This window comes from Phocoena sinus, chromosome 15, assembly GCF_008692025.1.
Source record: "Phocoena sinus isolate mPhoSin1 chromosome 15, mPhoSin1.pri, whole genome shotgun sequence".
NCBI classification, from domain to species: domain Eukaryota; kingdom Metazoa; phylum Chordata; class Mammalia; order Artiodactyla; family Phocoenidae; genus Phocoena; species Phocoena sinus.
The window spans coordinates 65,959,514-65,984,557 of NC_045777.1; the positions used below are offsets into that span (position 1 = coordinate 65,959,514).

The 25,044-nt window shown below is 43.1% G+C and overlaps 2 protein-coding genes across 8 annotated transcripts in view; one reads left to right on the plus strand and one right to left on the minus strand.

The window, feature by feature from the left end:
- Positions 1-3,092, plus strand: part of REXO5 (RNA exonuclease 5) — a 41,785-nt gene extending 38,693 nt beyond the window's left edge. Inside the window, exon 20 of one of the 2 annotated variants that reach the window (XM_032605279.1) lies at positions 2,812-3,092. In XM_032605279.1, coding sequence (XP_032461170.1) covers positions 2,812-2,884 — 73 coding nt within the window. In that variant the 3' untranslated portion in view covers positions 2,885-3,092. The remainder of the gene's footprint in view (positions 1-2,811) is intronic. The other variant, XM_032605280.1, reaches the window with a different exon arrangement.
- Positions 3,093-12,033: 8,941 nt separating this feature from the next.
- DCUN1D3 (defective in cullin neddylation 1 domain containing 3) overlaps positions 12,034-25,044 on the minus strand; it is a 33,378-nt gene continuing 20,367 nt past the window's right edge. For 5 of the 6 annotated variants that reach the window (XM_032606317.1, XM_032606316.1, XM_032606319.1 and 2 more), the window contains 2 exons: positions 14,130-14,665; positions 12,034-12,835 (listed from right to left, as the gene is read on the minus strand). In XM_032606317.1, the coding sequence (XP_032462208.1) occupies positions 12,352-12,835; positions 14,130-14,560 (915 nt within the window). In that variant the 5' untranslated portion in view covers positions 14,561-14,665 and the 3' untranslated portion in view covers positions 12,034-12,351. Of the gene's footprint in view, positions 12,836-14,129; positions 14,666-24,319; positions 24,985-25,044 lie in introns of those variants that run through there. The other variant, XM_032606321.1, reaches the window with a different exon arrangement.

The following is a 25,044-nucleotide window of genomic DNA, read 5'->3' on the forward strand; positions in this document are numbered from 1 at the left end:
GAAGTTCTAGGGCAAGGCCCAGGCTTAGATGTGACTATAACCTACCTTTCCCACATATCAGGAGTATGTTCCTGCCTTCCCTGCCCTTGCCCCCTTTACCATTTATGTTAACTTTTAAGAGATAGGGCCTGTTTTGCTGTTTCTAAGACTGAGGAATACTGGAGCAGGACTCTGGGTCCAGTCCCAGCTGTATCACCTATCTCTGCTGACAAGTAGTGGCCAAGCCACTTTCCCACTATGGATCTCAATTTCCCTTTGGTAAAATGAGGGATTTGGAGTAAATCAGTCATTTTCAAATGCTTGAAACTATAAAACCCTTTCTTTAAAAGAAAAATTGATGTTAAATCTTTACTAAGGCATAAAGATGAGCAATTCTGAAATGGATGAGTAGGTATATGAATGAATGTGTATGCTGGGGGAGGAGAGAAAGAGGGAAAGAGGGCTTTTTTTGAAAAAAGCACAGTTTGAAAATCACTGGATTGTATTATTTCTAAAGTCCCTTAAAATTCTGACATTCTAGGATTCTTTCACAGGCCCAAGGTCCCAGGTGGCAAAACATGAATGCCTCAGGCCTTGAAGCCTGGATCAGAAGTTAACTTCCTGTCATAAAATTCTTGTAACATGTATTAGGGCCACTAGTGAAACAGGCTACCTGCTGGGCAGCTCGAGAGAATTACTGTCTCTGAGAAACAGAAATAAGTACTAGGTTTTACAGCAAAAGAAAAATCTTAGACTGATATACTTCAAACAGGCTTATGGGTAGACTTAACAGCAAGAGGTTTAAAAGCGACCAAAAATTGCCAAAGAAAGAAAAAAGAAAGCTTTTGTTTAAGAACTTGGACCCTGAGGGGCAAACTTGCCTGGATAAAACTTCTCAGAGCCAGTGTATGGAGGTAGGGGTAAAATAGGGGTTTCCGTGTACCAAGTGGAATACTTAGCTTGTAGTTCCCCATCGTGTGGGTAGACTAAGCCAAGAGAGGGCCAAAGCTTTCTTCTCCCAGAAGTAGCTGGCGTGTTCTCAGGGGATGAGGGCTTAGAGGAGGGTGCATTGGGTCAGGGAGCAAAAAAGGCTTAGGTTCTGACCGAGGCAGAGGTCCTAAGGCATGTTTGACAAGTCAGGAGAAAACTCTGGAAATAGCAAATCCTGTAGTAACAAAACCTGCTGTTACTGCTTTGTTTTAAAAGTTGCACTCTGATTTCCATAGCCATAATGATCAAACCCAGCAGCACAAGCATGTATTTCCCCAGACTGTAAGCTTGCTGTGTGACTGACTTCTCTGGGCCTCATCTGTGCAGCTGTCTCCACGACGCCAGCAGATAACACTTGGGAAAGGGTAAAAGCGGCTCAGGAAGAAGGAGTAGCAAGGAGAGTAGAAGGCTTCCTCGTGCTGGGAGCCTGACTCAGCTCTTAATCCTTATACTTCTGGTGACTGCTAAAATTAATACTGAAAATATTAATAATTGCTATAATTCATCAAACCCTTAATGTGTCAAGTACTGCTAAGTGCTTTTATATGCAGTTTTGGTTAAGGTTGTTGAATCTCCATTTAACAAGATGAGAAAAAGGCTCAGATTAAGCAACTTGCCTACGGTCACCCAGCTAGTAAGTGCACAATTAATATTTGAATTCTGATGGCCTCTAGGTCCAGAGCCACTCTCCAGCACTTAGAGCTCCAGTCCTCCATAGCCAAAAGGCCTGTGGCTTGTTAGCTTAAGTTCAGACATCAGGTGGAGACAGATTCTGTGTTTGTCTTTGCTCATTTCTGCCTCCTTTGCCTTGGAGAGCACCTCAGCGCTCTAACCCAATTCCAAGAATATTCACTACATGGTGGCAGGGAACTAATATGTACCAGATGACTCCTAAATTCTAAGCACTGTGCTAGGTGTTTTACAACATACATTATTAAAAGTTAACATCTTGTAAAGTTTTTCAAACAGTGCCTGGCACATGATAGGTGCTACAAAAGTGTTTTAAATAAAGCAAACAAAATTCTAATAGCAGCTTAAAAGGATTCTGATGACAGACTGCCATTATTACCTAGTTTTGTCATTTAATGGTTGTGTGACTTGAGCAAGTTATATCATTCCTATAAGCCTGTTTTTTTATTTGAAAAGTGGACATAACAATTGTATCTATATCAGTATCTATATAAGGTACACTAGCTGTTTGGAGGATTAAATGAGAACACATACAGAGTCCCAACTGCTTGACATGCAGTAAGTGCTCCATATATGTTAACATGTTAGCCATTATTGTCTGTAGTCCTCACAAAAGCCCTGTGAGATAGTAATTTTAATACTTCTTTATAGTTGAAGAAACTGAGTCTTAGTTTGAGATCATTCACCCTTAGTTGAGATGTGCCTCACATCTGTTAAGTGGCAGAGCTATGATTTGATTCTAGGCATCTGGGACTAGTCAATATTCTTTCCATTGGACCATTTTCAGCAGGCAGCTTTCCATAAGCTGTCTACCTGCCTGCCCCCTGCCCCATGGCACATGCACATATCAAAAAAAACACCTTTTGGGCTTCCCTGGTGGCTTAGTGGTTGAGAGTCCGCCTGCCAATGCAGGGAACACGGGTTCGTGCCCCGGTTCGGGAAGATCCCACATGCCGCGGAGCAGCTGGGCCCGTGAGCTGTGGCCGCTGAGCCTACACGTCCGGAGCCTGTGCTCTGCAACGGGAGAGGCCACAACAGTGAGAGGCCCGCGTACCGCAAAAAAAAAAAAAACACCTTTTTCCTCTACTTAAGTCTATAACCATTCATTCAACCCTGTCGACAAAAACTATCTTTATTCCTCATCTGTTGCAGCACTCATGGATCGCTCTCTGGCCTAGGACTGATGGGAATAAAAGATGAAGAGGAAAGCAACATCCTAAACTAGTGTTTGTGAGTCTGCCCACCATTTTCCATGTGCCACATTTCTTAATCCCTTGTGGGCAATGGCAGAGAATTTGGTCAGGCTGCAGGCACTCCAGAGGCTGCCAGACCTCTATATAGTAGACAGTTTGTGGAAACATTGTACCAGCTTAAGGAGTCTAGTCCATTTATATGACATGTACAAATTTTCAATAAATGCCTAAAATTCAGACATTCCTCATCCTAAGACAAGGTGAGGGGAGGAAACCAGTTTGTACTTTCTTTGTGTCAGTGGGTTTATACACAGGTATTACAGCAGGTGCTTATTGCATGTAGCGCTCCTATTAAATGGTATACTGTATATAGGTAAGGAAACCAGGAGGAGTGACTTCTCTGTGGAGAAAACCCAGGTATTACGTAGTTTGTCAAAGTGGTAACATCTGTGAAGCAAATTTCTGTAAGGCAAACTGTTTTCTATTAATGGCTTTTATAATATTGAAGGAAAAAGATAGGCAGACTGCGAATCTGGCAGGTCCACCAGAGCAAAGTTGAAGACTGACTCTTTTAGCTTTTAACCAATCCAGGAAGCCCCCTTTCAATTTTCAGGGATGCTTCCTTCCTTTCGGAGTGAGACTGCAGTGTTACCCTTTACCAACAGGTGCCTCTATCACACCAGAGCTCCCCCTTAGAAGCTCTAATTTCAGTAAAAGCCTTTGCTTTTTTTTTTAAATCAACTCTCAAATTGTCAACATTCTGTGTTGGAAAGGACATGGGCACAGGCACACACAGTTCCAAAACTGATAGAGATATTGGCTGCCCTCCAGAAAAGATGAATTAATCTGGCATGTAGTATGTATCATTACAAAAAATCTTGTTAAATTTCTCTCTACCCTGGGACCCTGCAATTCCACTCCTAGAGTAATATCCTCAAAAACATGTATGGAGGAGATGTCATGGGGTTATTCAATGGAATTCTAGGTAGCTATTTTTTAAAATTACGTGTGTGTGCATGCACGCGTGTGTAAATAAAATCTAGTGAAAGAGATCTACAAGAAGCAGCAGTAGACCTCTGGATCCAAACTGCTAGATTCTGAATTCCAGCTTTCCTACTTTTTAGTTAGGTGAGCTTGAATTACTGTAAATTATTTAACATCTCTGTGCTTGGTACATAATAATGGTATACATCTTATAGGATTGTTGTGAAGATGAGATAGTGCATTTATCGTATATTATAGGTTGTATAAAGCATGGAGAGTTACAGGATAATCTGTATAGTTTGAGTAGAAAAAACTATACAAAGATATGCACAGCCTTGGAACAAAACCTGGAAGGCTATATACCAAAATATGAACAGTATTTGTCTCTGGCTAGTGGGATTGGCAGATTCGATTTTACCAAATGCTCTTCTGTATATAGGCCGTTTTTTTTTTTTTAAGTCAGCATATATTGCTTTCATAGTTAGAAAAAAATAATTAAAATAACTCTCAAGGTTGGGCATTTGAGGCAGTGTTTAATCCTTTAAATGCAACTTCTATACGATCTGGAAGTTGGTAACCTGGAGCCAGAACTGAAGCTCTTGATTTTGGATGAAGTTCCCCTGTAAAGAGCAAAGTTCCCCAGGTATACTGCTGACCTCAGCTGCAAGGCCTTGAGAACATCTTGAAACAATGTTGCTGGATTCTTTCCCCCTGCAGCTGAGCTCCAAAGCTGTGGGAGTTTAGTTGCTGTTTACTTCTTGAGACTCCAGTCCTGAGACACAAAATAAGTGTCTGTCTAGGTTGGCACTTCAGCTGTGCTCCTGGGCCAGTCACTTAACCTTGTTTGAGTCCATTTCTACAGCTGTATAAAATGAGGATGTATCTACGTTTAAGGATTATTATGAATATTTAAAGATTCAGTTTGTGGAAAATGACCAAATAGTGGGATATGTATGAATTATTTGCCCTCTCTGAGCCTGTTTCCTCATTTTATTTTTTTTATTTTGGCCATGCCACTCAGCTTGCCAGTTCCCCGACCAGGGATTGAACCCTGGCTACAGCAGTGAAAGCACGGAATCCTAACCACTAGACCACCAGGGAGCTCCCTTCAGTTTCCTCATTTTAAAGAAGGCAACATTAGTACCTACTTCATAAGGTTGTTGTGAGAATTAAATTAGGGAAAGCCTACATTTTATTGAGGATCATCTTCCAACTGCATATTCACAGAGCAGATGAAGGTTCCCTGTGCCAAGAGCACACTCCCTTTGCTCCTAGGAAAAGCCAAGGCCATTCCTTTTCCTGGATGGGTGGGGGTGGAAGTTTCCCCACGGGCCCCCAACTCTAGAACTCTACAGAGATAGGCCTGGACCATAACGTCTCTGAGGCCCCGGTCTGCACACACTGTTCTTTCAGCTGATGCTCCCACCTTTTGGAAGCCAAAGCTGCCAACTTGGCCTCTTGCAAAACACACATTCCATTCATAAGTGCGTTTGTGCATTTTTCCTCCCACACCCTTCTAGGCAGCCAATGCAGAGCTGCCAAGGCAGCTGCAGGAGCAGCTTCTCATTTGGGGGAGAAAGGCAACTTGAAGGGTTTTCACAGAACACTTGGTTTAGGCTTTGAACATATTACTCCCCAACTTTCTGGCCTCCTCACCCATAGTGGGGTTGTTTAGTAGTACACTCAGCCATGTCATTTTCATTTACTTTTGTCCCCCTTTTTGTAAATTCTCTTCCCTATTATAAAGGAAATCCATTAATGGAAACTTGAAAAATCTAGAAAAGTTAAAACCATATCTAATCCCACCACTCAGTCAATGACTGCCCCTGTTTTACAATCTTCTATCATACTTTTTCCATTATGCAAAAGCAGTTTTTAATAGCTGCATAATATTCCAACATGTTGATGTGTGCCATAATTTCTAAAACAGTCCCCTATGGTTGGCACTAAGTTGTTCCCAAATGATGCTGCCAATCATATCCTTGCACATACATCTTTGGCAGATATTATTTCTTGAGGAAAAATTCCTAGAAGTGAAATTACTGGGCTTTTTTAAAAAGTATGAACACTGAAGGATTTTTTAATTCCAGGGAAGTTTTTACCTTGTGTTTGCTAGCATCGATTTGTTTCAAATCTTTGTTAATTTGACAGATTAAAAAAGTTTTTCATTATAGGTTTAATTTGTTTATTTGAATACCCTTTAGATTAATCTTCACTTTATTATCCCCCACACCTCTTAGATTGTCATCTGCTACTTTTTCCAGAAGGTTTTGGCCAATTGTTTTTCCTTAGAGAGTTGTCCATATCCTTTGCTCATGTTTCTGTTGTCTTTTCCATAATGAATTTTCCATTCTGAATTTTTAAGGTCTCTTTACACATTAAGTATAGTGTCCATTTGTCAATTATTGCAAAATTTTGATGGCAGTCTCGTCCTCAAGGATGTTGCCCTCAGAAAGGGAAAGGACCTCCAAGATCTCATCTTCAGTTTCCTTTAGCTGCTTCTTGTTCTTGGCACTTTCCACAATCAACTTGTTCTTTTTCTCTTCCAGTTCTGGCTTCTTCTTGGTGGCCACGATGCCAAGGAGTTGATCTTGGAGGCCCAAGGGGGTGATCATAAAGTTGAGGAGACAGACTTTAACGGTGACTTCAGGGAGATAATGTGGGTTCCTCAAAACGGGTTGTGATATATAACTTAAAATCCCTGGAATATTCAATGATGTTTTCACCAAGCCTCATGTACTCAACCCCTTGCTTTCCTGAGCATAAACAATAACTAGACAGAAAATACAATGAAAGGAAGCTAAGATGTACCACGATTAGACTTCCAGAATGTAAGAGCCAGATGGAGCCATCAGGGATCGTGTTAGTCTAAGCCCCCTATCCTCCCAATTTGGCACAGGGGGAAGTTGAGCCCCCAAGAGGGGCAGTGACTTGTGAAGGGTTGTGTGTGACCATGCCAACCTTCTTCTCTGGATTCCCTGCATTACTCACCTAACAGCCTTTTGGAAACCTTAAACTTGTGTGTCTTAGGTGCTTTATAAATCACAGATGTTCTTCTAAATCCTAACACTGATAGAAATAAGTCTCTTGATTTTGCAGATGACTAAAAGGAAACGCAGAATTTAACTTTCCGAAGGTCACAGAGCAGTAGCACTTGACAGTTTTCAGTTTGCTTCCTTTGCCTTAATCACTGCCAACCTAATAGATGTAGGAGCCAACCATTTAGAACAGTGTTCACTTTTTATTCTTTGAGGGAATCGACGTCAGTTGCTAAGGTAAGACTGTTTAGGTAGTGGCCCTGTGAGGACTCATTTGCTTCTTGCCTACAAGTCCTGGGACTCCAAAAGCCATTAAGCTTGGTGAGTGGGAGGTCAACGATCCATGTTTGTAGCTAGGGATCCTGTACCATCTGGATTATTTTACAAAGCACAGGATTTGCCATCCAGTATGTTGGTGGAAGAGGCTCCTGGTTGGTAAAGCTCACCCCAGAATGAAGTCACTGGTTTTTTTTGTTTGTTTGGGGGTTGGTTTTTTGTTTTTTGCAGAATTATCAGTAGTCAAGTAAACAAATTTATTAAGTCCAACAGCAGGTTACCTTCCACATAAAAAAGTGACAATAATGTGTGTAACAAGTTAATTAAAAAATTCAAGGAGCCATTTGGAGAGTGCAACAGTGCAGAGAATAAAAATCAAAGTATTGACTTTTGTCAACAAATTTGTACAACTTCAAGAAACAGACACACTGGTCACAAACCAAGAGGAATCCACAAAGGTGGCGGGTCACATGAGTAGTGGACTCATCACCTCAGCGGGTTAAGGCAGGGTATCTTATTTGTAGGACCAATTTATCCACGCCCCATTTGCCTATTGCTTCAAATTCCCCCTTTGAAACCTAGAATCTTATTCATTAGTGCAACAGGTAAGAGCAATTAATAACAGACTCAGGGGGCTGGGACCAGGGTCAGAGGGAAGACACTTCTCTCAGAATAAATGTGTGTTGGGAATAAAACCACAGCAGCTGCTGAATGGCTTTGGCAATATCCAAGATTTGTGTTGAAAGTTTCTACTAGGGAAGGTGGGTGGTTGGAAGAGCAGGCTCAGTTTCCAAGAAGAGAAATAGGGAGGAGGATGTGATGCCCTAGCACCTGAATCAGAAGCAGAATCTGATGGTTACTCAATTTTGTCTTTCAATGAGGAAAAACACCTGCAGGTCCTCACTGTAAGGCAGTGCCAGTCAAGGTGAACCTGGATATGTGCTATAATTACAGCTTAGCAAAGGAGTAAACTCTGAAGGGGAAGTGGGTGGGAACCCCTCTATGTGAATCAGAAAACAGACTGTGCATTCAGAGGAAGATCAATGTCACGTGTTCTCAAATGAGTCCCAATTAACACTTTAATGACTTAATAGTCCTTTTAAGTCCATCTTCTTTAAACAAGATACTGCTGGAGTCCCCCAGGGAAGACCTTGTCAATTACCAAGATGTTCAGGTCATCACTAACCAAACATAAGACAGAAATGGCAAAGCGGGCTACTACAGCAAAACAGCAGCTTTCTCCCAGCCCTTATAATTGTGTAATTGGGTCTACCTTTGGGCTTCACTGCACTGAAGACATGACTTTAAATGGGGCAAGCCAAACACAGTCCTAAATACAGATCTTCTGTTTTTGTAAACCTATACCAGGTCCTTATCCCAGTAATTTCCTACCGTTGTTTAAATTTGGCATGGTATAGTATATGAGGCCATCACGTGAACTGTGGAGTCCCACACCCTGCAGGCTCCAGCACTGAGGACTGAATTTTGCCACCAGTCCTTGGGAGATCCGTACTGTTTAAAAGACCAAAAATAATGTGTGGCTTAATCTTTCTTTCTTTCCAAAAAGGCTAGTTTGTGCCTTCCTTAGGGAAGTTTAATATTGAAAACACTGCCTTGTACGTTTTCTATTGGATTTCCTTGGGCCTGAGGGCTTGGTTGAAATTTGGATCTTTACCCAGCTCTAGATTTTTTTTCTTATCAGAAGGGTGGAAATGGGATCTTGGACCCAACTCACACATGTGAGCACATCTGGCAGGGAGAACTACTGAGGCAACTAGCTGAAGCATAGCAAAGTGTCATTACAGGAGGCAGGGCTAAGAATGATACATTCAGATTTGGCAGGGATAGGGGAAGAGCAATTCAATGAAGCACACTTCATCTCATACAGCTTTCTAATCAATTGCTAAAGAAATACCACAGAAGCTCACACACAAAACCACTACCAAGGGCTTCCCTGGTGGTGCAGTGATTGAGAGTCCGCCTGCCGATGCAGGGGACACGGGTTTGTGCCCCGGTCCGGGAAGATCCCACATGCCGCGGAGCGGCTGGGCCCTTGAGCCATGGCCGCTGAGCCTGCGCGTCCAGAGCCTGTGCTCCGCAACGGGAGAGGCCACAGCAGTGAGAGGCCTGCGTACCGCAAAAAAAAAAAAAAAAAAAAAACATTGCCAAAAATCAAGCAATTTCCCAACATATTCAGTTTGTTGTAGCCACTCTGATATTTGCCTATTTTCAAAATGGTATCCACATCCTGCCCCCTCCACACCACCACACCACTCTGGTGTTATATTGTTAAAGTGAAGGGTGCAATGGCTTACTTGAGGGGCATGCATTGACCTCTTCAACTCATTGAGTGAGCAATTACTGCTCACTCATTAAGCAGCAAACCTATCTCTAAGTGAAGAGGAACAGGGACCTTTCATTTCCCACAAGTGCAACTGCAAACCCTACACACACACACTACCTTGGATCCCTCTGCAGAAAACTGCTTTTCATGAGAAAGTTAATGAGCACTGGCCCAGGCTACTGCAGAAGCTTGAATTCCTTGCATTAAAGACTCAAACCTGGAAGGAAACTCCCTCCCTGACCATTCCCTTTTCAGGCTTCTAATTTGCATTTTTGCAACAAATAGACCATTAAATATATAACCCAAAATAATTTTTTTAATGGTTTTTTTGTTGAGGAAGCTGAAGAGCTGAATTAAAACAAAAAACCACCCATAATAGCACACCTAATGCATGGAATCATGCCTTCTTATAGTCTGGGGAAAGAATCCAGTTCCTCCAGAGTCCTCAGGATATTCAGCATCTACCTCTTTTGTGCCCTTCTCTCCATACACCCTTCTGATCTGAGACAGAAAAGGCCTTACCTGGCTAGGAGCAGCCTGCCTTTACCCTTATTCAACCTCTACCCAATCCAGAATTGGGAAAAACTGGGGGCTGCACACTGACTGGATGAAAAGGCAGTCTTGTTAACACCTCACTCTAGATGCCCTGACTACAGCTGAGACACAGAACCTGCTAGGACCTCTAGAAACTCTTTATACAAGGGTGTCTTAGGCTAGAACAAAGCCAGACATCTGGACTGGGACCCTCATCAGCTTTCCAGCAGTACTGCCAACCTACTATGGCTGACTTTAAAGTTTCCCATCCATCCCTCTAAGGAGGGGCAACTGTCAGGGTTAGGATTCAAAAAAGAAAATCTAACTTCAAGTATGTTCCCTATTGTCAATACCAATTTTAGAAAAACATCGACTGCAGAAACTCCTTAAATCATTTCTAAATATGGGAGCCCAGAGCCATAGGCTACTAATAAAGGAACTCAAAATAAGTGATTCCTGCCCAGGCTGAGAAACATATACGGGGGAGGCAGATGGGGGTAAGTTGGGGGAGAAAACTCCAAATGTTTAATAGACAAACTCTTCATTACCTCAAGAGTGTAAATATTTTTTTATTTAAAAGATTCCCTTTTCAATCTGTTCCAAAGTGTTGGAAGCTGAACAGTACAAGTTCCTGCCACCCACCCTTCCAGTACAGTTTTATGAGGACATTTTTTTTTTTTTTAATGGAAAAATAACAAGAGGACCCTCTACTGAAACCAGGTAGGACCAGAGTCAGCTCCTGTGTGGCAGTTTGGCCAAAGCTGGCCCTTACGGAGCAAGCACGCAGAGGAGTCTGGGGAACTGGGACTCCCTCTTGTGAGGAAAAGGCTGAGAAAATTAATCTTCTCTTTAATGAAACTGGTCCAAATTCTGATTCAAAAGCCTCCATTATGATGTTCCCTGGCACTCTTCTTATACTATATATATTGAAGGCTCCCTTTTATAGCCAGTTTTAGCAGGCAAAGAAACAAAGAAATATAGATACATATATGTGTATATATATATATTTTATATAGGTAAAATATATACATATCTTATATATGTATATATACATATTTGGGGGTAGGAAAAGGAGAGGTGAGTCATGTAAACCTAAACAGTCATCACATTACCCCAAATGAGCCTGACATTAACAAAGAAGAAAATAAATAACTTCTGGGGGTTAAGTGACAACATGGGTGCAGCAAGAAGGGAAAGGGCACACGTTTTAACTATTAAATACATTTTTATATTTGTTTGGCAGAGTTCAAGCCAGTCCAGGCTTCTGCACTTGCCAGACAAGTAAGCTGATGATACTCAATTAAAAAAAAAAATTCAAGCAGAGCTCCATACCACAGTTTTCCTTCAAGTCAGTTGGCCGGCAGGCACAGTTTTCTGACCCCCAGGAACAGAAACTTTGGCTCCAAGGCAAATGAAAAAAAAAAAAAAAGTATTTCCACTTACAACGTGAAAATACAGAAAGTTCATCAAAGAAAGAAAACTATCAAAGTCTACTTCCAGCAAAACTGAGGTAGCACTGCTTTCTCTGCATTCAATGCTTAAGTGGTTCTCAGTACAATGTGTTCTAAAAAAACCCGCTCACTTGACTGACAGGTGCAGCATGTTGATGGATAAACTCAACATGAAATGCAATAGGTCAAAGAAGGAATGAGCAAGAAGTGAGGAAAATAAGGGTTCCAGATAAATTAGCTTAAAAGGGGGTTGTCACCAGACTACAAATGCTCTTGGCTGGCCTTGGCTCTCCGAGAGCTTTAAATCGCCTGGGAATTAATGCAATGTGGTTAACAGTTAACACTGTTATTCAACTCTGTGTAAATCTTTAAAAATAATTATTACAACCTAAATTCAACGATGTAAACAGCACTACACACAGTACAGACCTGCCCTGAAAAACAAGAATATGCAAAACTGAGATCTGGCACTGTATCGTTTTGTAATGATAATTCAACCTAACTGTCCCATTCCCCCCTCCCTGCTCTACACCCTCCCCCACCCCCCCCAAAAATCTAATTTGTGCAAGAAGTGGCAGGCTTATTCTATCTGAAGGCTTCAAAAAAAAAAAAAAAAAAAGATACACAACATGTAGCCAGGTTCAGATATTTTGGGGGACCCTCCCCCCAAAAAAGAAATAACCAAAATATCCAAAAAGTGAAGAAAGTGCCTAAAACATGATACAGCATTTTAGAGCCCTTTCAGATACAAGGCAGAGAAAGGTGTAAAGTAGAAAATATCCGGATCTTCAGTAATTTCCAGAAAGGTCCAATTCCTTGGTTGGCTGCAGGGCAGCGGGCAGATCCTTGCTGCTGCTCCTGAGACAGAGCCACTAAGTCTGCTCCTCGGGACATAAGCCCTCGGGCCCTGAGCTGAGTGCACCTCTCCCTTCCCCTTCTCTTTTCCTTCGCTCCATTTCCCACTCCACAAAGGTATCAAAGAGACTTGGCCAGGCCTCATCTTCACTGTAGTTGCTGAGGTCAGGGCCAATCACCTGAGTGAAGTTAAGGAACATGTTCCAAGTGTCCCTGGAGATGCCCTTGATCCCCGAGGGGTTCTCTGTTAGGAAGTTTAGCCACTGGTCCAATACTGGAGGATTGTTCTGGGTAAAGACTAGTTTCCACAGGGCAATGGCTATTTCCCGATGCAGTGACCGCTGCCCTTCTTCAGAGTCCAGGCCGAACTGAAATGTAAACCGGTAGAGATCCTTGAATTTATCCTCTTGTTTGGCTTCTGTTAAGAGGCTAGGGAACCGTGCACAGATCCCATCAATGCTGTCTGCACTTATTGCTTGGCAGCCATCAAAAAACTCCTTCCTGCAACAGGAAGGAGGGGGCACAATTAATAATTGTAAACGGTATAATTTACTGAGAGGCAATATAGTATCATAATTAAGAGGGTAGCTGTGAGGCTGTCTGGATTTGAATGCCAACTCCTCCGCTAACTGTAGTCCTATTTCTTCATCTGCCAAATGGTGAGAATACTACCTCACTTCATAGGGCTCTGGTGAGGACTAAACAAGTTAATATGTCAGCTGCTTCTAATAGTGCCTGGTATATGGTAGAGAGCTGATAATGGTTCATTCACTCATCTATTCATCTTTCCAAAGCGAAAGTCAAAGTCTCCTGCTCCATGTTCTGCTTCCCATTCTGCAACAGTGATTAAGCTGTAGACTCTCCTCCAAGATGGGGAGTCTCTTCCTGTTTTCCTTTTGATTCTCTAGGGGTTGTTTGTTTTTGGAATATTTTTGGTGACTGCCAAGGGAAGTTTTTGGAGCCAAAGATTCTGGATGAACCTGGGTAACTCTGCCACCAGAGATCAAAGTTCCGTTATTAAAAAACAAAAATTGAGTATGTATTTTTAACATCTATAAAATAACACTTTTAGCTCACAACATGGTCTCACATTGACCATCATCTCAGAGATTTCTGCAACTGCTGAAGATAGAACGTCTGAGGTCTGTCGAGTAACCTACCCAGGGACTAAAAATTGTATCGAGGGGTTCTCAAAGTCAATTCTTCTTACTTACTTATAACCCAGGGCTCTGGAAACCATACCTTGCAGTGACCCTGCCATGCCGTCTCCCACAAACAACCTCTATAGGGATGAATGACCATGACAATGTACAGAACTACTAGTTGATAACTAGGGCCAGCTGTCCTTGTTGGCGCATAGGCTGGCTAAGGGCAATGTGCAGAGAGCTAGAAGGGGCAACTGGCTTCATGCAGTTACTGAAGCACATCCCCAGTGGCACTCACTATACTGGCACTCAGTGCCTAACACACGACAGGTGTACAATAAACATCGAGTGAGGAAGTGAGTGAATTGACAAGTACAGGAGTGAAAGAAAAGATAGAAGTCAAACAGCAGTGGGGCGGGGCAGCAGCGTGGCAACATGGATTATTCCTCATTTCACTTCAGGCAAGGATGGTTGGTACCCAGTTCTTCAGAGGCTGAATAGCTTTAGAGAAATTGGTCAGAAAAAGAAAATAAGATTTACCCAAAACCCTATGAAGTCAACCCAGTTCTATCCTAGCTGGGTACCACTCCTCAATGGTGCTCTCTTTCCCTCCTCTGATCACCTGGTGACATGAAGTACTTGTGACTAACCTGGTGAATTTGCACATGGTAGCAGCCTGGAACTTCCAAGCCAAGAGCAGCACTCGAAATTCCGTGGGGTCCACACATAGGTCATTGCAAAAGCGCTCCATGCCTTCCTCCAAAATTGCATCCTCCCGCTCGTCCTTATAGCGCCTGAACAGTTCTTCCAACCTCTGCAAGGAAGACTCCTCGGCATTTGACTTGGGCTCCCTCCCAGCATCTCCTGAGGATGTTGGCAGCTGGCAGGTCTCAGTAGCAGCCTCTGCCTTCTTGGTCCCATTGACAAGGATATCCCCACCTGGCTTGCCACAGGCTGGCAGCTGTTCCTCACGGTGGCCTGCACCCCGCCTCCCGTGTGACTTGCTGCTGGGGTCACGGTCTCCATTCTTGCTACCCAGAGTTGATGAGGGATTCTTGCACTTGGTGACACACTGGCCCATGATGCTGGTGGCCTGGCCTCTAGAGTGGCCCCCTCTGGATTGGATGCCCTTGTTGCCACTGGCCCACGTGCCTCAACATGCCATCAGCCAGAGGAGCCAGCCAACCTGGAAGGAAATTAGAGAGCAATCACTGCTGGACAGGGAGACAGAGTATGCAAGCTTCCCTCCAGGGACTGCACACTGGAACACCACTCTGTTTCAATGAGCTAACCATGAACGAGGGGAAATACCCCAAGTTCATCATCACCTCCCTCGTAAGCCCATACCTTCACCTTGGAAATGCAGTGGTTAGAGCACATATGGAGAACCAATAAGGAAAATTCCTAAAATTCTTAAAGGTAACATAGATCACAAAGAAGTTGATTCATGTGCAGAATGCATCAAGGAAGACTACGGTTTTGCCAGAAATATTCCAAAGGAAATCTGTCTTGCCAACTTGCCGTCACATAAGAAAGTTATTTGGACCTGTATTAACCCAGAAGGTACAAATAAAAGGTTCATCTTCTAATCTCTAATGTCAAAATTCTCGGATGTTCTTTTTAAGTAGGATGAGTAGGAAGAAGGGGTAGCCACATCCAAAACAACTATATAGTTTCATAATGGCCTAAAGATGAGATAAAGAATTTGCAGAGTCAAGACTAACGGCAGAGTCCTAGCCAAATAACAAAGTAAAATTTGTCTTGATTACTTCAAATTCTTTTCTGGGACCCACCCGCACAGTAGGTGAAATGCCCTTTCTCCACCCTTTCTCTATCCACCTATGGGAGCCATCCACCAAGACTGTTCTCCACGCCAAGGGTCCCAATCGCTGAGCTTCTTTTCTAACCCCCACCCCCAGCAAGGTGGTATGTAGAGGAAAGTCAAGTTCACACTAAATGTGAATGTCCTGTAGGGCCTGCAGGCTTAGTCTTCCAAGATAGCGTCTCCATTTTAAAAGAAGGGCTGATTTACCCAAATACAGTCTCTAAATGACAGAATAACTGCTAGATGAAAAAGAAAAGCCTGCACTGATACATAACAAACATCACAGTGATTTATTTATTACTTAAGTAACGAAAAAGTGGCTTTTAGAGAATTGCTAGAAATTTCTGGGCCAGGGATGAGGTGATTTCTCTGAAGACTCTATCTACTCAGACTCTTATTCTTACCTTCAACTAGTCCACTAGAAGATCCATCTAAAATTTAGTACTTATAAAAGTTTGCTACCTGCTATAATAACTGCAGCCTCTGAAATTATAATGTTAATACAAATTTAGACCAGGAGCCAGAAGTATAGTCGGGAAAGCAGACCAAATCAATGTCAGTCCCATGCCTCTCCAGCTCTAGGGTCAGGGACCTCCACAATCCAAATTCAAAGCTCTAAGGAGACTGGCCGTGGGGCAGAAGGGTGCTTTTAATGGAAGGCTGGAGCTTTAAACTTTACCTAAAGAACTTTAGCTTCCTCCAAATAGTGCTTGGATAAATTCAGAGTTATCTTCAAAAGGAATTCTAAGGGTATGTTCTGAGTGTACAAGTTTAAAATGACGACCAGAATCATTCCTGTAGTTACCGGAATCACACTGTATCGGGGTGTGTCCCATTGTCCACCTTCAAAGAGAATACATGACAGACGTGATTATACACGCCCTTAAAAAAAGACTCGCAGTTTCACTTAGGTTTCAAAAACACGCTGAAACCCTTAGAAGGGTTTTGGTGTGGAAAATGACAGACCCAAGTAAGTTTTTTAAAGCCTTTTTATGCTTTTAGAATATAGCTAGTAAGCCATGAGCACAACTTGTTACAATTTTAAAAGGTAAGGGGTTAATTCTTAGAAGACCAGCATACAAGGGAAGCAACTGTTCGAGTTGAATTATCTCAAAACAAGCAGGACTATACCATGTGGAGGGTCTGGTTTCCAGATTTGTGTTTCTAAAGACTAAAATGCTGAAAGAAACAAAAGGCCCAAACTTACACAGATCCCACATGCTCCCAGACTGGCAACTCTAGTTCCCAGGCACGCTGACTCACCAGGCTTTGCTGCTCAGCTCCCGCTGCTGAGGGAAGCCCAGGTACCAGGCAGGATAAGAGGATTTCCTGGTTTCCTACTGACCCACCTATCCCAGGCTACTCACCCCTGCCCCACTGGACAGATGCTGCATTATATCAGCTTCGTCCAGATACTGGCGCCAAGGCCTTCACATAGGGACGGAACAGATGGGCCTCCCAAGAGGCCCTAATCCATTTACCCAAGCAGCCCTCCACGTGGGAGCATCTTTGACTGATTACCTGGCTGAAACCTGAAGGCATTTTACATGCCCAGCAGATGAAAAAAGGAGGGGAGATCAATTTAGACAGATGATCAATGAGCAGGTGCCAGGAGGCTGGACCCCCTTCCTCCATTCTGGTCCTTTTCTTTGAAGCAAGTTGTGGTCTCAAGCCAGAAAGAAGTATTTTCAGATCTGATGGTAAGTGTGGTCCCCTGATTACTCAATGGGCTCCCTTCTTTTGTGTCCCCCCTTTCTTTGGGAAAATAGTTCTGTACCCAGAGATTTCTCAGGCTCGATCATGGTGCTCAGCCGTGTGTCCCAGGGTGGCAGCACTTCAGGTGTTTTAAAGCTGAAAGTTTCCCTGGACCCAGTAGCTGCTGGCTAATAGCTAATAATAGTAGTCATCAACTGCTGAGCGCTTGATACCATGCCAGGCACCACGTTAAGCACTTTATGGACAGTAACACTCATACATCCTCACCACAACCCCATTTAAAGACAGGGAAGCTGAGGCACAAAGAAAATTACCCAAGATCACAAGCAGAACCTGGTATGTCCGGCTTGAGAAACCATGACCTTTCACCACTAGGCTGGACTGCTGAGGCCACCTACATCAGATCCCCTCGGGAAAGCCCACCAATGGATGGGTCCCAAGCTCAGGAGTGTCACCACATCAATCACAGAGCAGCAAGTTTTACAATTAGCCACTGGAAAAAAAAAAAAAAACATGGTCTGTGCCCTGTGCTAAGAAGGGCATCCTAGCCAACTGCCCTCTCCCAGGCAAGCATTACGACCGTGACGCAGGCAGGCAAGATGCCGTTAGGCTCAGTCTCACTGGAGGCGGGGACTAGAATTAGTCCAAAGTTCTTAAACCTGTGATGTTTCAGCCCACCAGCATGGTTAAAAGCTTCAGGTCTTAAAGTCCAACTCTGCCACCGAATGTTCGACCCTGATCAAAACCTGAATTTCCTCAACCTGCAAAACGGTATCTACTTCAAAGAGCAGTTGTAAGGATTCAGTCAGGAAACGCAGATAAAGGGTATCTGGCACACACTGTCCTCCACACAGAAAACACTTGATATGACGGCCATTATTAACAGCCGAGTAGTATCTGATTAGCCTGACGGAAGCCCCAGCTTGTCCCATCTGAACAATGGGCTCCAGGCTTTGGCTTCCCCAGGCCCAGACAGGCCGCCTACCCTTGCCTTGAGTCATGCAGTTGCGTCTTGCTCAAAAACAGTCTCTTGAACTACAGCACTGACCCTGCTCAAATGCACCATTGGTCAGAAATACCTGGGGGAATCAGATCCTCCACAGGATAAGACTTGTGAATGACGCTGAATAAAATCAAGCTGGGTATTTGCTGTGCGCTCTGGATACTCTGAATTGCTGGTCACTCCCTGTCCCTAACGTGGGACAGCCTTCCAGCCAGTTCCAGACTCCATTCCCTTTCCACTAGGTTCCAGCTCTGTAGAGCTGCAAAAGACAGGATTTCCAACTTGCTACTTATTTATACTCATTTATACTTGCCAGTGGTCTTCCTGCCACCTCTCTGAAGTGGACAGCCTCAACACCATCTGGGCACCCCAGAGCCAAATTTCACTAACAGAGCATCATTACTAATGAATACCACTTTGTACTTGTTAGTACATTGTAACAGCTACATATAAATGTAGCTCTATGAAATAATTACCCCCATTTCATAGAAAGAGAAATGGAGGTACACGGAGGTCAATGAGCTATCTAGGAAGGGAGAAACTGGAGCAGGGTAATTAAGAGGAAGAGCTCTGGGAGCAGACAAACCTGGATCTGAATCATGGTGATGGACCAACTTTGTGACCATCAGCATGTAACTTTAATGGGACAGTTGTACCTCATGGTCTGGTGGATAGAGTAAATGAGATAACCCACGTAAAATCCTCTGCCCAATATCTGGCTCATAAAAAGTATTCAGTAAGGGGGCTTCCCTGGTGGCGCAGTGGTTGAGAGTCTGCCTGCCGATGCAGGGGACGCGGGTTCGTGCCCCGGTCCGGGAAGATCCCACGTGCCGCGGAGCGGCTGGGCCCGTGAGCCATGGCCGCTGAGCCTGCGCGTCCGGAGCCTGGGCTCCGCAACAGCAGAGGCCACAACAGTGAGAGGCCCACGTACCACAAAAAAAAAAAAAAAAAAAAAAAAAAAAAAAGTATTCAGTAAGTGTTAGCCTTTATTACAGTTGTTATTATCACAAAGTTGGTGACAGAATCAAGTCTCCCTTCTAGAACAGTGCTCTTGTCAGCAGCCAGGCCAGGTCTCCTGGGGCAGTTCAGGTATGCTGACGCCCCAAATGCCCACAGCAGCTTTCCTGTTCTTGCAGTAAGTGATTCTGCTCTCCTGTTTCAGCTAAAGTGGCATAAATGAGTGAAATGGAGCGAGAGACAAGGAGGGGTGGGAAGAAAGGAAAGGTAGGAAGAAGAATAAAGGGGGCAAAAAAGCCACAAACCAGGAAACCTACTTCTATGCACAGCCTTGGGGGTTTACTTGAAAGACAGTAACTGCTCAGCTTATGCTGGACTAAGACCAGCCTCCAGCTTTCCTCCTTCAGTCTCAGCTCTAACTTCGCCTCTCTCCCTCACTGCTTCCGTGCATCAGCTTCCAGCCTCCCTCCTCCCTGTGCCAGCCCCAGCTGCTGTTCCTGGGGATGGGCTTGGCTGCCTGCCTGGCCCCAGGCCTGGCGCTGGCACTGCTGGGCTGAGGGCAATCCCAGAGGTCGTGGTCCCAGTGGATGCTCTGGCTCCAGAGAGCCACAGAAGAAGAGATCAGGAAACTGTTTCTATCTCTTAGGCAGTTCCATGAAGTGACAATCAGACAAGTCCCTGTCTTCTAGGACTTACTATCTACCTCTGAAACAGAATCACCTCTTATGGAACAGAAGGACCACGAAGGGCTAAACCACACAAAGACAAATGGAGACAGGAAAGGAGAGTGGAGTGTGGACCAGTGTTATGGAAAGAAAGGTGGAGGGACTGATGAAGAGAAATTGGTATTTGTGGGACATGGGGCTATATGCTTCATATACATCACCTTCAAACCTCACAACAACCTAGGTTGTCAGAGCCCTTACAGATTAGGAAACTGAGGTTTCTTAACCACTAAGCAGTGGGACTAGGAAATAAAAGCAGTCTGTCAAGACTCCAAAATCAACTCATTGGGAAAGTTTCACAGAGAAGATGAGTCTTGTTCTGGGTCTTCAATGACTGGAAGCATAAAGTGGAAAGGAAGGAGGCAAAGGACCAATCTGGTTGGTCCAAGTTGAGACAGGATTTTAAAATGTTTATTAATAGCAATACCTTTTAAGTTACATGTATGTATTGAGGAGACTGACATGAATTATCACATTTAACCCACTACAACTCTGTGAGGAAGATAATATAACCTTCACTTTACAGAAGGGGAAACTGAACAGAGTTTAAGGGATTTGGCCTGAGGTGATACAGGAAAAGGGATTCAAACCCAGGCAGTGTAATTCTAAACTCACCATTCTACATCACTGGCCTCACTACATACTGTTCTTTGCTATGACGTATGCCAAGATATATCCTTCCCCTAAGGAGATGATGATGGCCCAAGAAGAAAAGATACATTTTCAACACCTGATTGTATTCCAGAGGTACTGAGTCAACAGGAACAGAGTAAACTCCCAGGAAGCCTTCAGTTCTGGTCTGGGATCTCCCTACGCAATGTGTGTCCTTGAACAACTCCCTTAACCTCTCTGAGTCTGTGTTCCCATGATTAAAATCCTTCCAAGTCTAATACTCTAGGACTACCTTCACGTTTTGGTATCCGGAAAGGCTGAAGTTCTATATTTGCAAGCCTTCTGAGGACAGGCATTTTGCCTCCTCAGTGAACAGCTCTCATACTTTTTGCCCAAGCCTGTTAGAGCCAAGGGAAAATGAGAAGTCCAAAAAGATACAGAAAGCAGAGTAACTCCAATCTGAACAAGAGGTAAAAGATTACACTGTTTTTGCAGGCTTCCCTGTTCTAATCATCTTAGTTTGAACTCTGCAGGGTCAGGAATAGGCCCTGACATATGGAAAACAGAGCAAGCTGGCTCACTGTTGTAGCTGGCTGGGAGCTAAAAAACAGGGGGCAAAGGCTGGCACCAAAATCCAGTGTCAGCAAGGCACTCGAGATCTACTCTGATGACTTCCTTGAGAGAAGGAACTGATCCAATCCACCCCTCCCATTCTGTTCCCATCTAGAGTCTGTTCAGAAGCAACAAGCCACTGACGGATGTTGGTGCTTCTACATATTACAGCAATAAGAAACCCATCTTTCCAACTTCCATCCAAACAGTTTGCATAGCTAGTTGGGCGCATGATTTTACTTCTTACTATATATGCCAGACATCCAGCTGCCAGGGGCTGAAGCAGCTGTACTAGCAGAAGCCACCCCCCCCCGGGGAGTCTCAAAGCAAGACCACAAGAGCCTCTTGATCCCAACTGGCAGCTGCAGATGCTGAAGGACCTGAGACAAAGTTGGGAAATGGGTGGTGTCCGTTTATAAACTACTTCCTAGAAAGTAAACTTGCAAAAATAACAAGGAGGAAAGACTGAGGGCGTACTTTAAAATGCAAAGTCTTCTGCTTGCTGTCATTTGGAACTTGGGACTTACAAGAGCACCTTTGGAGACTAGGTCTTACCTAGAGCTACTTGGGAGGAAAAGCTGTTTCCCCTGCCAAAGCAAATGAGACGCGTCTGCTATTTTCATGCTTTTAAAAGACTTTCTGTCCTAAAATGTACTGCAAGCAGCAAGCTAAAACAGCAGTCCCACTTAGGGAGGGGTAGGAACACAAGACTTTCTACATCAACCAATCTCAAAAGTGCGGAAAGAGGGATGGAGGAAAAGAGGGAGGGAGGAAAGGTAAAATTTTTTAAAAAGAAAATAAACCAATTGGTTATATTTCTGTAAAATAATCTTAGGTCACAGGACTAAGACCAGTCAGCTTTGTACAAAACAATTTTTCTTTTCTTTTTAAAGGGTTCTTACGTTCCTTACCTTGCATACTTCAGATACACTAAGGATATATATACAACTGAGGTCTGAGGACTGAAGTCAGTGTGGGCTCGCAAGAACAAATACTACTTGCCAAATACAACCAAGCCAACACACACGTATACTATAAAGTTTCCAAATACCAAAGAATCAAGCATTTTTGGCCTCTGGGTTCCAGAGCTGCTACATGTTTAATCCCACATGACTCAAAACAACCAAAAAAGAGCTGAATTATTCTACTGACCCACACTTGGAATATTTTTGCTGTCACTATTGATCTGGACACGTCAGACTGTCCACTTATTTGCAAAGTACGCATCATTAACGGGCACCAGATTTCTAGGTTGGCCACTCTTTTTGTTTCTGCACCAGTTTTTTCATTAACTAACTTTCCCTGTTTAAAACCAGAGGGCTGTCTTGGATTTGTGCTCTGTGGTACCATAATAAAAATGGCATGCCTGCTCTATGCTATACTCTTTATCTCTGGTTTTAGCTTGGAGCTTATCTTCAGGACACAGCCTCATAGGCCATACTGAAGGTAAAACCACCGGTTAGGCACCACTTCCCTGCTTCCAATTAGCATATGGATACCAGCCACCCTGGAGGTCTACCAGACTGTAGATAATTCGTTCTCAAACACCCAATTACCACATCAACTGTTCACCTTTCAGTCACCTGAGGAATTCAGCAGTCAATAACTGACTGAAAAATAGTTAACTGGAGTTGAGATTTGGTCTTTGCATCTAAGTAAAAGAAAGGCAAGAAAGGAAACTATGAAATGAGTCAAAAGGTGAGAAAGGAACCCGATATAAAGATGATAAATGAGTGCATGCAGACGTCTTAGAGGGGCACCTGAATGACCACAAGTGTACAGATGTGGTTTCTAGAGCCACATTTCTTCTAAATAGATCTCAGGTTCATCACATGGTAACTAATGTGATGTTTGCTAATTCTTTAAAAAAAAAATCCAAATTCATTAAGGCCACATTTATCAGTTTTTTCCTAGAGGCCCATGACGGAAGCTGCTAATGCATAGTAGATGGAAAGAGGAAGGGGGACAGAAAAAAGATCTGTATAATAAAAGAATATCTGTTTTCAACCACATCAGTAAGCTGGTCAGAGAACTAAGGCCACTAAGACGTTCTTACCCACTGCCAAATTCAAAAGCATTACATAGTTATTCTGTAAAGTTCAGAAAATACGGAGAAGCATAGAGAGAAAAAAGTCCCCTAGTATCCCACCACCTACAATTAATATTTTGGAGTATATCCTTTCAGTGTTTTATATAAGCACATATGGATGGCACAGCTAAGTAAATACATGCATGTTCATACTACACACATTGAACTTTTAAACAAAACTGGGTTGTATTGTACGTTCTATTTTGCAAATTTTTCCATTTTATACTTTTTCATATAAATCTTCTCTCATCAAATGCTTTTAAAAGAGCAGCATTCAATGGCAGTACTGGTATCACCACTGACACACCAGCTATTTCACACAACCCATAAACTATTTATAGCCTACTACTCAATCTGTCAAAAATTCGGTGCTGCACTGCAGAGGGGTTACAGAAAGGTTGAGACTCTCTGTTAAAACAGATTTAATAGCCAGATAGGTCTTTCATTGATAACTTGTCGATTTAAAATAAACTCTCATTGTTGGACATTTAGTTTGCTTCCAATAGCTCACTATTATAAATAATACTGGGATAATAAGCAGAATAGCAGCTAAAATTCAGCACATTTGTAATTATTTCCTGAGAATAAATTCCTAGAAGTGGAACAACAGATCAAAGACTGTGCAAAAAAATATTATATATATAATATTCAATGTGAATTAAAAAAAAGTAGTGTCAACTTACACAGTGGGAGTGTACTGGGAGTATTTACATCATCTTGTAATATGCGTCAACTAATTCAATTACTTAAAAAAAAAGCCCAAAAAAAACACCTTACCAAAAGCACTTTAAGACATATTTAAGAAAAAATATCAAACTGCCAAAGGAGGATGGAAAACAAGAGAGAGACCGTTTGCTTCATTGTAAATCACATCAAAAGACTGACAAATCCAACAATTTTGGCTCCAAGGATTTCAAGACAGTGTTGTTAAATGATGGGGGTGGGGTACGGTGTGGGGGACAGGAAGAGATTAATCATAAGGGTATGTTTCAATTATACCTACATTTCCCCAATTTATTCTTTGAAAAGAAAATGAAACTTCCCCTATGTCACATACACACACAAAAAAGATAACGCCCATCCTAAGGTCTAATGAGGTCCTCTTATCACAGGTTTAGCGGTGGGGTAGAAGGGTCTGACCCATGGACTTGAAACTGAGTGAATCACATGCCCAGGGAGCAAGAGGCTCGTTCAAAATGGAACTGTGGCACCCTTGAGATGGTTAATAGGCTGGATTTAGACCACAGACTTATTATATGGCTTTCTAGCTTCAGACTGGACCAAAGGATATTATCGCTTACAGCACAGACTTGTCTGCTCCCCCAGCATCCAGGTTCTTCATCAGGTGGCCACCAATTTTCACTAGAAGATTCCTCTCCCTCACTCTTGGTCATGTACGTTGGGTGGGGCTCATAATGGACCATGTGACTCAAGCCCACCAAAGCCTCCTATGCCCTTGGCTTCGATGATTGGGCCAGGAATATGCAGGTAACCTAAGTCAGACAAAGTGAATCTTAGCACCGAAAGCAAAGGAGGTTGGAGCTGCTTTGGTCATCTTGCCAGAAAGAGCACCAGGGAAAATAATAATGCCTATCCAAGGGTCACTGTGAGAGTTAAACTGTCCCTTCTTATCAGATGGGTCTCACCTCAAATGCATGTAAGACACCAGAATAAAATCACTACCAAGAGACAAAGAGAAAATCAGTTTCGAAGGCATTATTTGCACCCAGAATCCAATTGTACCTAAGTCAGATCAAAGCCTGAACTTTACAGTTGTATGAGCCAATTAATTCTCCTTTTTTGTAAGCCAGAAGTCAGGTTTTCTGTCACAACAGAGAGTCTCTACCAAGATACAGCTGTCACTCAGACCTCTTCTACTCACAGAGCAAAGAAACAGAAGATCTGATACCATGGTCGAAGACCAACTTACTAGGCCACAATTTCAACCCAATGTATCAAGAGACCCCTGAGCTGAACCCTAAGACCAATGATCCCAAACTCGAGCAAACTATAAAATTCCATTACA